This window comes from Aethalodelphis obliquidens, unplaced genomic scaffold, assembly GCF_003676395.1.
Source record: "Aethalodelphis obliquidens isolate GAN/ISIS:26980383/991018 unplaced genomic scaffold, ASM367639v1 scaffold8, whole genome shotgun sequence".
Classification (NCBI taxonomy): Eukaryota; Metazoa; Chordata; class Mammalia; order Artiodactyla; family Delphinidae; genus Aethalodelphis; species Aethalodelphis obliquidens.
The window spans coordinates 61,920,198-61,935,073 of record NW_020837952.1 but is presented as its reverse complement, the minus strand read 5'-3'; the positions used below and the strand labels follow the sequence as shown (position 1 = coordinate 61,935,073).

General features: G+C 47.8%; 1 protein-coding gene across 1 annotated transcript in view; it reads right to left on the bottom strand.

The window, feature by feature from the left end:
- The window catches only part of TBC1D22A (TBC1 domain family member 22A), a 313,594-nt gene that overhangs the window by 108,068 nt on the left and 190,650 nt on the right, over positions 1–14,876 (bottom strand). The window contains exon 10 of the mRNA XM_027108023.1: positions 4,153–4,228. Coding sequence (XP_026963824.1) covers positions 4,153–4,228 — 76 coding nt within the window. The remainder of the gene's footprint in view (positions 1–4,152; positions 4,229–14,876) is intronic.

Genomic DNA, 14,876 nt, shown 5'->3' with positions numbered 1-14,876 from the left:
TAATCATGGTCCCCTGCTTATGCTGCAAGGGTAGGTGTGTGCACTTCATCTACTTTCCTTCTTGATTACACAGCTTCCTAGAGGCAGTGAGAAACAATGCAGATTTAGGTGGCCTCTTGGACTTTCAAATTCATTCTTGAAGGGTATTTCTGCTGGATGTCGACACTACGGTGACAGTTATCATTCTTCCTGCACGTTGAACATATCTTCTTGTGCTTTTGTTGAGAAGACAGTTCTCAGACAGCCATTCTTAGAAAATAATCTCTTACTCTCGTTGCCTTAAGAATTAGTCTTCAATTGAATTTTACTATGATGTGTTTACATGCAGTTTTCTCTTTATCCTCCTGAAGATTCAATGGGCTCTTCAATCTGTGAATTGGTTTATTTCAGTACTTTTGGAAAACAATGCATCATTATCTCTTCAGATTCTTACTCACTCTCCCTCGTCTCCTTCTATGACTCCAAATAAGTACATATGCAGCTCTCTAACCATACCTTCTATATCTCTTACTTTCTATATTTTGCATATTCTTATCTCTCCATGTTTTGTTTTGGCTATTTTCTTCCAACCCATCTTCCAGTTCACTACCTTTCTCTATAGCTATGTCTAATTTGTTAAATCTGCCCACTGACTTTTTAATTTGGTTATTGTATTTTTCAAATCTTTTATGTAAAATCATATAGTTTCCCACTACCATGGCAAACATTCTCAAGATTCTCTTTTTTATATTTCTTCATACATAGTAAGGAGAATAGTTTCATGGTCTATGCGTAAGAATTACAGAAACTTAACATCTTGTGGGCCTGTTTCCGTTATCTGTTGTTTCTGTTTGTTCTCACTTAAGAAGTCTTGAATGTGTGTGTATTTTTGACTATGTGTAGATCATTTTAGGCGGAAAAAAAAAAAAAAAAAAGCAGAAACAATTTGAGGAACAATTTTCTGGTAACTTCCTCCAGAAAAGACTTTTTTTTGCTTCCCCCAAGCACTCTGCTCCAGTACAGAAGTGCCGTAATCAAGGTTCAAACAACCCTGGTCCTCTCAGGTGATGTAAACCTGGCCTGCAAGACTGCACAAGGGCAGTTTCACTTCAGTTCCACCCTGACAGTTGGTCTCCTGGGTCTCAGAAAGTACCTGGGCATTTTCTGCACTCCTATCCTCAGGCAGGCTACGGTTTGATCCTTTCCCTCCATGAAGCTGTCAAAACTACAAACCACGTTGGGATTCTTTCTTCTGGATTAGCAAGAACCCTCAGAACAACAGTGGCCTTCAGGGCTGGGCTCATCTCTCTGGTTCCAGCATTCTTCCAGAATCTGGCCAGGAAGTCCTTGTCTCCTTATTAGCAGTTCAATGCTTTTACGAAATTTGTTTTCTTTTTACCTTCTTTGTTTTCTTTTTTTCTCTCTTTCGTTCTTCCTCACCACCCCCCATTTGTTTGTTTGTTTGTTGGCTTTAAAAAACAATCTCATCCATTTTTTAGGTCTCTTCAGTGAGAAATCTGGTTGGAATTACCTAGCCCACCACCACTGGCAGTGGAAGGTCCTCCTACTCTCACCTTCGACATTGCCAATTCAGTGGCTCAAGGCTCCATCTCTCGTTGTGTGGGAAGTTCTGAAAGCTCTGCCCCAAAGATTACAGACTCCCCTGGGGCTTCTCACTAGCCAGCTTACCTCTCTCGAGACAATTACCACCCACTGGGCGGTCTCTCAGGCTGCTGCCCATCACCTTCCTGCTCGGCCTCCATTACAGACACGACCCTCTGTCTTCAGTCACGCCACCTTCCTGTCTAGGGAACAGACTTTTTCTAAAGATGTGGGGGTAACAGAGAGTCGGGTACCGTACTACTCAAAATAGAAAACTACTTTAGAGAACTTTTCAGAAATCCTTTAGCCAGCTGTCACAGCTAGAAAATAAGACAGTGACTTTGACCCTCTCCTAATCTTCCCCACCCCCCGCTGCCCCCCTCCCCTCGCTGCCCCCCTCCTGTACCCCTGGGCCTCTGCCCTCCTCTCCCTCTCCATTCTCTTCTGACTTACAACACTACTACTGGAACTCCAAAATTCCTCTCACTTTTCCTTGTGTAGCAATTTAGCTCTTTTCTAAACTATTCCCATCTGGGTCAAGCCCATAAAACCTCAGCTTTCTTAATAACAGGTCCATGAAATTGTGTTCCTTCACCAAATTGCCAAAAAGTTCTGAAATCAATGCTGTCCTTGCCCTGAAATGCAAAAATGGGGCAGTTTTTGTTTTTTTTTTTTAAAGCAATATTTTCCTCCTAGTGTATCCTGCCGTCCCTGCACAGTCCCAAGACCACAAATTCTTTCTCCAGGAGGACAGTGAGAGAAGGGGGCCTACAGGACACTTCTCCCTGGGGCTGCTGAGGGGTAACAGCCCAAACTCTGTCAGTTCTGCTACTTCCTGCTTGAAAAGCCTGGGAATTCTTCTGAGGCCATCGCAGAAGTTCTTCCAGGTTTCACTGGAAGAATAGTTACAAACAGATTACAAAGTCTAACCGATTACCAAAAAGAGCATCCTATGTTGTGAAGAACTGATCATTTAAACAAATGAAAATGCCCTCCTCAGAAGCTGCAGTAAAATAAAAATGGGATTCCCTGAAAAGCCCAGATCTGGCTGGGCTTCCTCTGGTTGCTGCTGCCGCTCTCTGAAACCATCACCCAGCAAACCCGAGATGTGCTTCTTCTAAACCACAGCTCTGGAGAAAATCAACTCAACTATTTCCCAGACTGTAGCCCTGGAACACATAAGCACCAACCGCAACTTTCCAAGCTCCACAAAAACACAAAACCTGCCTTCTAAGAGACACAGGAGGAAAAGAAGAACTGCTAAGGAAGTGTAATTCACAGCTCCTGCCAACTGTATTTCAAAGAACAAAATGAGGCTGGGGGAAAGGTGTGAAACTGCTAGCAGGGAAAAAACCCAAGAGCGTCCAACAAAGATCTCCCCGTGAAGTTAAGAATAAAGGTACATAAATGCAGTTACATAAGCCAAAAACAGTACTTTGAACACGTAGCTGCAAAGCAGCCAAATACACTGAATCAAAGTGTGTGGAAGAACTGTGTAGAGCTTCATAATATGGAAATTAGGCAATAACCATTAGATGCAACTGAAAATCAGATTCAATCAAGGAACAGAATGGAGTTGATAATTTGTATGACTCCATTTTATAATGTCATTCAATCATTTCCCAAACCAAGTGCCTTTCTTGGGGAGATGATTACCGATATACTTTCTACTGCTGAAGGTACAGCAAGGGGAAGAGACAGCGGGATAGGCCTGTCCTTGGAAGGCAGCCCTGCAACACGGGCAGCGAGTCTACGTTTTAAGCAAAGCATGATTTCTCTGCAGGTTCAGTGAAGCCATTCACCAAGCTCACACCCGGCGCCTGATGACACAGCCTGTGTCTTCTCTGCGCATCACCACTGACCAGCCAGCTGGTGTCACAGATCCATGCCCGGTTCTGCTCGGTATCCCTCTGTTAATGCTCTGTTCATTAATTTAACAAACTATCAGGAGAGTATGCTTGGAATGGGCAGCATTATCTCTCAACTTTAATTAAACTCTGCTATTGCAATATGACAGTCAGCACATCATAGGGGGAATTATTTTAAGGATGAGGGTAGAAAGTATTTCAAAGCCCCCACTTAAACACGAAAGCATAATCTAAAATGGCCGAGCACATACTATAATTTTTCTATAATATTAAAGACGTTATTTTCAGACTCAGTAATTAATTGGATTCCATGGAGAAATTACGCCAGCATCCCTGATAGCAAAATGCTGTGCAGAGGCAGGAACAGCGTGCCAGAGGACGGCCATAAACAACCCGGCTGTCACCCAGATTATGACAATCACCGGGCCTAATAAGGAGGAAGAGCTGCCTGCTTCTAGGACGCACTCATTACTCCTGCAAAGTGACGGCACTGAATTCTGATTATATCGCCTTCGTAAAAGGAATGACAGCGGCACCTGCTCCAGCGGTGGGTGGCCTCAGAAGGATGCGGGGAAGGCGCAAGCCAGGGGCCACGGGCTGGACGAGGACGGCATCCTGTCAGCAGTTGGCCAGCGAGTCCTGAGCCTTCCACCACCTTCTCCCCCGCCCCACAGGGAAAGGGGAGCCCGGGAAGCTGGCTTACCATCGATCCGGCTTACGAGTTCTTCCAAGATTTTCACTTTCATCTGAATCCCAGGTTGAGCAAAGGTGTAGTTGTCCTACGGGAAAAATAACAACGAATATCACATGCATGGAAAATAAAACCCGCTTTCCAAAGGGGAAGAAGGCAGCGGGAACAAAGGTGAACACTTTCACAACATAACAGATTCACAAAGTGATCAACGCACAAGGCATTAGGCTGCGTTACACCACCAGCGTGCAGCACGAACCAGAAGGTGAGTCCGACACCCCCTGATGTCAGAGGGGAACACACCGATCTCAGGAATATTTAATGGGGCACTCTATGTAAATGCAGATATTTACATTTAACGTGAACAAACAGCTCACTGAGGGCCAGAGTCCCGGAAGGTGCTTTGGCCGGCACAGGGGCAAAAAGCACTCAGTGCTGCAGGGGAGCCAATGCGTAACAGCAACCTGGCAGTACCAGCGTCACGCCGGCCATCCCAGGGTCAAGGACATGGTCACTGTGTGAGCGCAGAGTGAACGTGGGACTTCAGTCTCAGTGAACTCAGTGAAGAATTTCATAAACTAAGACAGGAGAACCAGTGTGGACACTGGGCGGGGGGAGGGGGGCCTCCAGTCAGGCAGACCTGGAATGAGAGCCCAGCTCTATCACTTAGATGCTGTGTGACCTTGGCAAGTAACACCACCCGTCTGGGCTGCAGTTTCATTATCTATACAGTGAGAATGACAGTGCTGACTTGTAGGACAGCTCTGAGGCTTCAGGAAGCACTGTGAGTGGCAGGTGCATGAGGGCACAGGGACAGCAGGCCGGGTGCCCCACTGCCATCACCTGAGAACACAAATCAGCTGGAGGAGAAGGTGGCGCCCACCGTGTCCCACCCCAGGGCCTCCCCACAGAGCTACCCTCAGGAGCCTCTGCCGGCGCTCAGGGACCATTTGCAGAATGAGGGTTTCAACTGGACTCCTGCAGTGACGGACTTACACTGCATGATATGGAAGGCAGGGTAATGACCCCCCAGAGATGTCCAGGGCACATTCCTGGAGCCAGTTAAGGGGAACAAAGGTTGCTAATAGAGGGACTGAACCAGGGACAGCATCCTGGATGGCCCAAGTGGGCCCAGTGTGACCCGGGGCCCTTGAAGGTGGAGGAGGAGACAGGAGAGTTAGCGTCAGAGATGCGAGGACGCTTGACTCGCCACCGCGGACGTGGAAGGCGGGCAAAGGCGCCACCACCCAAGCAACACAGGCTCGAAAGAGACCAAGGAGCGAATTATTCCCTGAAGCCCCAGAAGGGACGCAGCCCTGCCCACGCCCTGACCTACACCTTGATCCAGCACCCCAGGTGCGTGGCAGCCTTCCGGCCTCCAGGACGATGAGGTAATAAATGTGTGTTTCAAGTCACGACGCGCTGCACCTGCGGGTCCTTGAACTAGAGTGAGCGCGTGGGGCCTCGGGCCCTGGCGGTTCAGGGGGGCTCCTGCTGGGCCGGTGTTGGGAGAGGATGGCTTGTCCTCAGGGGGGCACGGGGGAGGCCCCAGGACGTGGGAACAGCACTCCCGGTGCCACCCGCCCCAGGACCTGCGGGGGGCTCCAAAGACACAGCATGGGGGAGAGGAGGACCTTCACACCAGCAGCAGCGTCGAAGGCTGAGCAGTCAGACGTGGAGGGCTCTGATTCCAGCACAGTCGGCACTCTGGGTTTAACACACGCGCGCGCACACACACACACCCCTCCTAACCGGAGCAGGAATGGCAGCCACAATGACACAGAACTTAAAATGCCTACAAGGCAACAAGGATCTTTTTCCCGCAGAAAGAGAAAATGAGTACACTCAGACCTAACTTCTTGCTGAGGTTTCTCCCCAGTTGATTTCAAGTGACAGCCTCTGAATCCAGCTGTCACATCCCCGCGAGGGCAAAACCGAGGACAGCTCCGAGCGGTGCCCCGACTCAGAGCAACCCTGAGGTCCCACACGCGCCCTGCTCTGCGCAGGGGGACGGTGCTCCTGGGGCGCTGCCACAGGGCCCTGGCGTGACGTGCCCTCTAGACATGGTGACGAGCTTGTGCGCTCTGCCACGCTTTGAAGGCTTGTGAAGCGAGGGCTTTCGCAGGCTGGCGCTCAATTGACAGGACCTCTGGGCCCTGAAAGGCCTGTGCGTGTCCTGGTGAGACACCTGCTGAGCACAAGGTAAGCACGAGCCGTGAGCTTCCACGGACCTACACATTAATGGGCAACGGAAATTCTGGTTTTGGACTTGAACTTACAAGGGTTGGCCTTTAAGACAATTTCTCTCTGAAACTGGGTAACACAAGGAGATTTATACTCAAATGCAGGGCAGGCTGTGTAGCTGGAAGCTTACACACTGGCATTTCACCTCATGGTGGAATTTCTGATGAGACAGGTGGAAGAGTCAAGCAGGACATAATTAAGGATGAGAAATAAACTAAGGGTGGAGGCCTTACAGATTATCGAATTAATGTTCAATTCTGACACGTTTCAAAGCCATCAGGACCAGGCTCTAACGTCCTCTCCCCGGCGTCCCAGGAGAATCCTCAAAGGAGCGGGGGTTCCACTGGGGGCTGGCCTGTCCCGATGGGCTGTGGGCTCCAAGGCGGGCCATGCCCCCGGCCGAGAAGGGACCTAATGGTTATGCAAACAGCCAACTCTCAAACCCGGGGTCTGCTTCCAAGTGGAGGGAACTCAGTTGGTGCCTCTCCTGCACTATCTCCATCCCCAGAAATACTCACCCCAAGAAGGCAACTTCAACTGCTAAGCCTGGGAGACTAAAGAGCCAGTAGGTTCAGCCCTCCTTCCAGCTCTCAGCATCGGCTGCTCCCCCAGGAAGGTTACTCCCCCAGGAATTCTGCTCCCCACAGAAAGACTGTTCCCCCAAGAAAACCGCTCCCCCGGGGAAAGCTGCTCCCCCTGGGAAGGCTGCTCCCCCTTGGAAGGCTGCTCCCCCCAGGGAGGTTGCTCCCCCAAGAAAACCGCTCCCCCGGGGAAAGCTGCTCCCCCTGGGAAGGTTGCTCCCCTAGGGAGGCTGCTCCCCCAGGAATGCTGCTCCCCCTGGGAAGGCTGCTCCCCTAGGAAGGTTGCTCCCCCAGGAATGCTGCTCCCACCCTGGGAAGGCTGCTCCCCCAGGGAAGGCTGCTCCCCTGGGAAGGCTGCTCCCCCACCCCCGGAAGGCTGCCTCCTGGTACAGCTCTGATGCATGTGAGGGGTCCCGCCCAGGCCCAGCGCCGGCTCTGACGGGGTGGGTCAGCCTGAGTGATCCTGGGATTCAGCCAGCCAGGTTATTTCGCTCTCACACTAAGACAGGATTTCAAGCTTCTCATTTAGAAGAAACAAAAGTTATTCTTCGGCCATCTGCCACTATTTTATTTCTCAATTTGTTCAAAACCCAGGTAGGGGAGATGAGTTCTCTTGAAAATCCAAATAATAAGAAAAGAATGACACCCGAGAGTCTAAAAAAAAAATCTGTATTGTGAAAGGACCTGAGAAGACTGACAGGTGTGGCCTTGGCATCTGGATCTAGGCAGGGGGCGGGGGGCAGAGAAGACCACCCTTCAGAAGGGGCACAGTGTGGTGGGCTGAGGATGGCCCCACAGTAGCCAGGAAGCCTTTGAAGGGCACACCAGGGACATTCCAGAGCCAGAGGCTGAGTTGGAAGGTGTGAGGGGAGAAGAATGTTCTGCGGCCTCAGGAGAGGCACTTGGCACTCAGACCACCCAGCAGGGCTCCACCAGCGCCCCTCATCTGACCGTGGGTTCTGCCCACTTCAGGCAGGGGCGCCACCCCCAGCATGCCATCCAAACCCGCACCGGCAACGCACCTGGCACAGAAAACGTCTGCTGAATAAATGTATGACTAGGCAGGCAAAATAGGAAGTAATAAGGACGTAAATAAGAATGCGGTATATTTACAGAAATAGTAACAGTCATAATATCAACAATACTCCGTGAAAAGTAACCATGCATGTCCTTTCAAACTGAGATTTGAGTTTGTGTCTTTAAGAAACGATAGAATATGTAAAACTTATGGGTCAGAGGGAAGGAAGGAAGGTCTGAAGAATACAACGACCTTTTGGGCAATGTTTTACAGAAAGTGAAGTCCGTAGCAGACGGACTTTACCTTTCTGCTTACCTTTTTACAGACAAAAAATAAAGAAATGCACACCAGGCTTGCCTCGCATATGCTGCCGTTCCCGCCTCACCCTCCAGCAATAACAAACAGCATTTTCTGTGCTCTTCAGAAGACAAGCAGAATAAACTCTTCTGAAGGAGCATTTCAGAGAAGAGCTGGAAGATACACTCATATCGGCTTAGCCGGAAGGACCGCAGCACCTGCCTATTAAAACTCCCAGCTCCCAGAGAACTGAGAATCCCTCTTACCTCTGACAAGGGGCTGCCCCCAGACCAGAGACGCAAGTCCTCAGCAAGTCCCACACCCCTTTCCTGGCCAGTCTCACTCTGAGAAAGCTGCTTTCTTACGCTCAAACCACACTTGCCTCCCTCACCTGCCCTGGACCTGCGACTGGAACGACTCAGCAATACAAGGCCCCATTTCAGGCACCCTGATGATCCAGTCAGTGCAACTGATGCATCAGTCCATAGAAGACAGAACCACAGCAGACTGGGAGCTCTTCCCTCTGTGCAGGAAACACTGCCTGAGTGCCTCACACGTGAGACAATACCCCGAGGCCAGAGCAGAGACGGTGCGGAAAACCAGGCCGGAGACTTCCATCCTGAGACAGGCCCGTGTGCAAGGTCGGCCCTCCCTCAGCCAGCGCCTGGGACTGAGGATTTCGGGTGTTCCCACCTCTCCCGAACCAGTAAGAATGGCTCGCTGGCCTCAGCTGAGCACCGTGGTTTACGCCAAGCTCCTGCTTTCGAGGTACCTATGTGAACAGCCTCGGTACAGATCCCAGGCAGAGCCTCTACCGAGCTCCCGGCAGACAGTGACAACTCGTCGCTGGGGCGTTTAGGCGTCTCCTGCGACTCCACCAGGGCAGGACTCCGGGCAGCTGGCGCCTGGGTCCCCCCGGGCCTTCTCCCTTGGCCGCTGCCGCCTCACACGACTGCGCTGGGAGGAATCACGGCCGGGAGCACAGCTACATGCTGGGAGTCACGGGACCCGGGGGCAGTCCTGGGCCTCTCAACACAGTTGGGCAGGAAAACAGCACGGGCCTCCTGTCCAGAGATGACGGTCCGGTTGTTAAGCAAACGTTCATCACGCAGGCCACGCAAATGCGCATGGGGGCTGGCTGTGCCCTGGGGAGCCCGGCCGCCATGGCACAGAACGGGGGCCTGACCTGAGGACCACGCAGAGGAGGTGAGGCCCGGGCCGAGACCCAGGGAGAAGGAAGCTAGGCACACTCCAGGCGTGGAATGAAGGCCAGTGCGGCGGGAGGGGCCGCAAGGAAGCTGGGGTTGACGGGAGAAGACCATTCCGAGGCTAGAAGACCACGTGGAGATAAAGGGTGAGACCCCAGCAAAGCTACAGAAGGAAGCTACTGACACGGAAATGGGGAGCCACCACGGTTACGAGATTTGCATTTGGAAAAGATGACTCTGGCTGCAAGGTGGGGCGTAACAGAAGGGGCCAGAGAGGATGCAAGAGGTCAGCTACAAGACCAAAGCCAGAATCTGGGCACGAGAACCACGAGAGCATCCCACTGGCGACGCAGTCAACCCAGGCTGTCCAGGCTGCACTCAACGAACCGTACTGCTTGGTTTTGTGAACTTGAATGTAGGGCTTCTCACTTATTCCTGTGAACTCGTTTGTTTGATTGGCTCTCAGCCGGAACTGCAGGCAGTGGAACTCATTCTGCACCTTGATCGTGTCATCGATCACATTAGCTGTCCTTCCAAGCTGAGAGGCAGTGCGTAAACTCACACCCTCCACGTCTTCGCCACGGTCTCTGGGAAGAGGGGAGAAGGACGAGGACAGAGCTCCGTGATGCCTCTCTGATGGAAGAGATGGAAGAGCAAGGGCTTCCCTGGTGGCGCAGGTTCACTTCCTGGGCAAGGAACTAAGATCTTGCTTCAAGCCACCGCTCACTGCTGTCTCGCCAAGATCAACAGTGTTTGAAGGGAGTAAGGTAAGTTATAGGTAAGTTATAAATACGTGCTATAAAAAGTAACCACTGGGCTTCCCTGGTGGCACAGTGGTTGAGAGTCCACCTGCCGATGCGGGGGACACGGGTTCGTGCCCTGGTCCGGGAGGGTCCCACATGCCGCGGAGTGGCTGGGCCCGTGAGCCACGGCCACTGAGCCTGCGCATCCGGAGCCTGTGCTCCACAACGGGAGAGGCCACAGCAGTGACAGGCCCGCATACCACAAAAAAATTTTTAAAAAAATAAATAAAATTAAATTAAAAAGTAACCACTAACTAAAACAAAAGTGGGGAGAGGAGAGATGGCTGATAAGTCAGAGTGAAAACTAACAAGAATAATAAGAAAGTCTCCCTGAGTGAAAGGAGCCGGTCTCAAAAGACTACACACTGTGTGGTTCCATGGAAATGACATTCTGGAAGAGGCAAAACCATGGAGACAGTGAAAAGGCCAGTGGTTGTCAAGGGTTCAGGGAGAGGATGAACAGGGGGAGCACAGAGGATTTTTAGGGCAGTGAAACTACTCTGTATGATACCATAATGGTAGATACACGTCATTATACATTTGTCCAAACCCACAGAATGTACAGCACAGAGAGGGAACCCCAATGTCAACTATGGACTTGAGTTAATAATGACATATGGATATTGGCTCATCAACTGTAACAAAGGCACCACACGAACGCAAGATGTCAATAACAGGAGAAACCTTGTGTGTGCGAGGAGGTGGCAACAGAGTACATCAAACTCTCTGTACTTTCTGCTCAATATTTCTGTAAACCTGAAACTGCCCTAAAAAACAAAGTCCGTTAATTTAAAAAGTACCCAATGCGTGCAAAAGAAGGGAGGAAATAAGATGAAATGAATAGAAAATAAATAGCAAAATGGCAGCGTAAACCCCAGCCATATAAATAATTACATGAATGTGAATGAACTAAACACACACTAAATGGGTAGGAAAGCAAAATCCAACTATAAGCTGTCTACAAGAAACATGCTTTAGATAAGAAGACACAACTAGATTAAAGGCAAAGGGATGGAAAAGACACACCAAGGAAATACTAACCATAAGGAAGATGGAATGGCTATATTAGTATCAGAGGAACTGGAATCCAGCACAGGGGACATAACCAGAAATAGAGGAACATTTCATAACAATAAGCATATAAATTCATCAAGAAAACATAATCATCCTACATGTGTGTGTATCTAATAACCAAGATTCAAACAACATGAAGCAAAACCTGACAAAGCTAAAAGAAGAGACAAATCAACCATTAGAGTTGGAAACGCCAGAAGTCCTCACTCAGCAATTGACAGAAACAGCAGACCGAAAATCAGTAAGGATACAGAAGACAGGAGAAACACTACCTATCAACCAACATGACCTAACTGATACTTACAGAAACTTCCCCCAGCGAAGCAGAAGACACATTCTTCTCAAGGACGCATGAAACATTCATCAAGATAGACTACGTGACACATCTCAAGACACATATCAATTAGTTTAATTACCAATTTTAGGAATTGAAGACATCACTTTAGTTCTTATAGACATTAAAAGAATTAGGGAATATTGCAAACAACAATATGTCAATAAATTAGACAATTGTTTAAAATGACCAAATTCTTTAAAATACACAAATTATCAAAACTGACAAGAAAAGAAATAGAAAATCTGGAGCCCTACCCAGAGGAGAAATCGAATTTGTACTTAAAACTTTCCCACAAAGAAAGTTCCAGGCCAAGATGGCTTCACTGTTGAATTCTATCAAGTATTTAAGAAAAACACAATACCGATCTTGCACAAACTCTTTCAGAAATCACAGGAGCATTTTATGAAATCACCATTTCCCTAATGCCAGAACAGAAAAAGAGAATACACAGAAGAAAAGAAAATGGAAGACAATACTGTCATCCCTCAGTATACAAAGGGGGTTGGTTCCAGGAGCCCCCATGGATACCAAAATCCATAGATGCTCAAGTCGCATAGTCAGCCCTCTGTATCTGCAGTGCTATATCTGTGGATTCAGCAAACCCTGGATCATGTAGTACTACCCGTATTTAATTGAGGGGGGAAAAAAAAAAAAAGCATGTGTAAGTGGACCTGCACAGTTCAAACCTGTGTTGTTCAAGGGTCAGTTGTATTCCTCGTGAACAGAGATGTAAAACTCTTTTAAAATATATTACATACAATACAATAAAATAAAATAACAAAGAGAATCCTGAAACATATAAAAAGACTAACATCTCACGACAAAGTGGGACTTATCTCAGGAATGCAAGCTGGCTTAACATTAAAAGTTAATCAATGTCCTTCAGTACATGAACAGAATAAGTCAGAAAAATCATATGAGCATCTATCTCAACAAAGAAAAAGCATTTGGCAAAATACTGATTCATAATTATTTAAAAGTCTCAGCAAACTATGATCTGTCTTCCAGCTCTTCTTCCACCAAGTCTTACAAATTCTATCCTCAATCTCTTCGTCCTTTATATACTGGTATTCCTCAAATGTAAAGAAAAAGACCTACCAAAATAAGGCAGAATGTTTATTAAAAATACAGACTCCTTGTCTGTGGAATTTGCACTGTCAAAACCACCCTGGTAAAGGGCATCTATGAAAAGTCAACAGCTAACATGAAAGTTAATGGTGAGCGCCTAAATGTTTCACCCTCTCCACCAATACCTGGAAGGAGGTAGAAATGTCTGCTCTCATCACTTCCGTTCAACATTGTACTTGAGGTCCTTGACAATGCAAAAAGGCAAGAAGAGGAAATAAAAGCCACACATATTACACAGAAAGAAGTAAAATTCTGTTCATTTGTAGGTGACATGATTGTGCACACAGAAAATCCTAAGGCATCTACCCAAAAGCTCCTAAAACTAACAAGTGAATTTAGCAAGATTACAAGAAACAAGGTGTGGCATATATTTTCCACAACAACCTCTCTTATCCCATATATTCTTTTATGATGTGACCAGGGCACTCCTGCACCAAGAGATGGAGTCTAATCTCCCTCTCTTTAAAGTAGGCTTATGACTCCTTCACCCAAAAGAGTAGAGTGGAAGTGGTATTATGCGACTTCTGAGGTTCAGTCATGAAAAAGTGCAACTTACACCTTGCTTTCTGGAAGTCTAACTGGGAGCCTGAACCATTATGTCAGAAGTCTGACTTTCCTAAGGCCACCGTGCCGTGAGGACGTTAAGCCACACGGAGAGGCCATGTGTGGGCACCTCAATCTATAGTCTCAGTCGTAGAGTCGTCCAAGCCCAGGCGCCACACACTTAAAAGGGTGAGATTGCAGATGACTCCAGTCCCTAGGCATCAACTTGTGCCAGCTTTCAAGCCGTCTCACCGAGGCGCCAGACGCCGTGGTGCACAGACAGAGGTTCGTGGTGTGTCCTGACTGAAATCCTGACCAACAGGATCTGTGAGAGTGATAAAACAGTTGTTCTAAGTCAGGAAGTTTTGGAGTCATTTGTTACACAACAATAGGAACTGGAAAACTGTCAGTTTACAAAAGTCAATTGTATTTGTACAAAACTATCAGTAAAAATCAAAATAAACAAAATTTACCAAGAAAGCTATACCATTTAAAGGAGCATCAAAAAAAAAAATCTAGAAACAAATTTAACAAAAGATGAGCAAAACCCATACACTGAAAACTACAAAATGTTTATTAGGGTAAGTTAAAGAACATTTAAATAAATTTAAAACTATACCATGCTTACAGACTAGAATAAATTAACACCGTTAATACTGTTAATTCTGGGACAACTGACACATAGATTCAAAATATAATTCCATTCTAAATCCCAGGCCGTAAGGCTTTTTTGGTAGGAAATGGCTAATGATAAATTTTATATAAAAATGCAAAGGACCAGGCTTCCCTGGTGGCGCAGTGGTTGAGAGTCCGCCTGCCGATGCAGGGGACGCGGGTTCGTGTCCTGGTCTGGGAAGATCCCACATGCCCCGGAGCGGCTGGGCCCGTGAGCCATGGCCGCTGGGCCTGCGCGTCCGGAGCCTGTGCTCCGCAACGGGAGAGGCCACAACAGTGAGAGGCCCGCGTACCACAAAAAAAAAAAAAAAAAAAAAAAGCAAAGGACCAAAAATACTCGACAATTTTTTTTAAAAAAGAACACGCTTGGAGGACTTTACCGAACTCCAAGAAAAGCTACAGTAGTGAAGACAGTGCGGACTGGCATGACAACCCATTAATAGATTAATGGAACATGACAGAGTGTCCAGAAATAGACACACATGTATACGGTCATTTGATTTTCAGAAAAGGTGTCAAAGCAATCTACTCTGGAAACATAGAACTGTTTTCAGCAAATGGCGCTGCGTTAACCAGGAAATCTGTATTTTAAAAGAGAACCATGGTGCCTTCCTCACATACAGAAAAATTAAGTCAAGCGAGATGACAGACCTAAAAGTAAAAACTAAAATTACGGTTTCTAGAAGAAAAACATAGGAGAATACCCTGGCATGCTGGGCGTAGGAAAAGGCTTTTTGGTTAGGACACAGACAACCGTTACCACAAAAAATAATAATAATACATTAGAGTCAACAAAATTAAAATTTTCTGCTCAGCAGAAGACTTTTT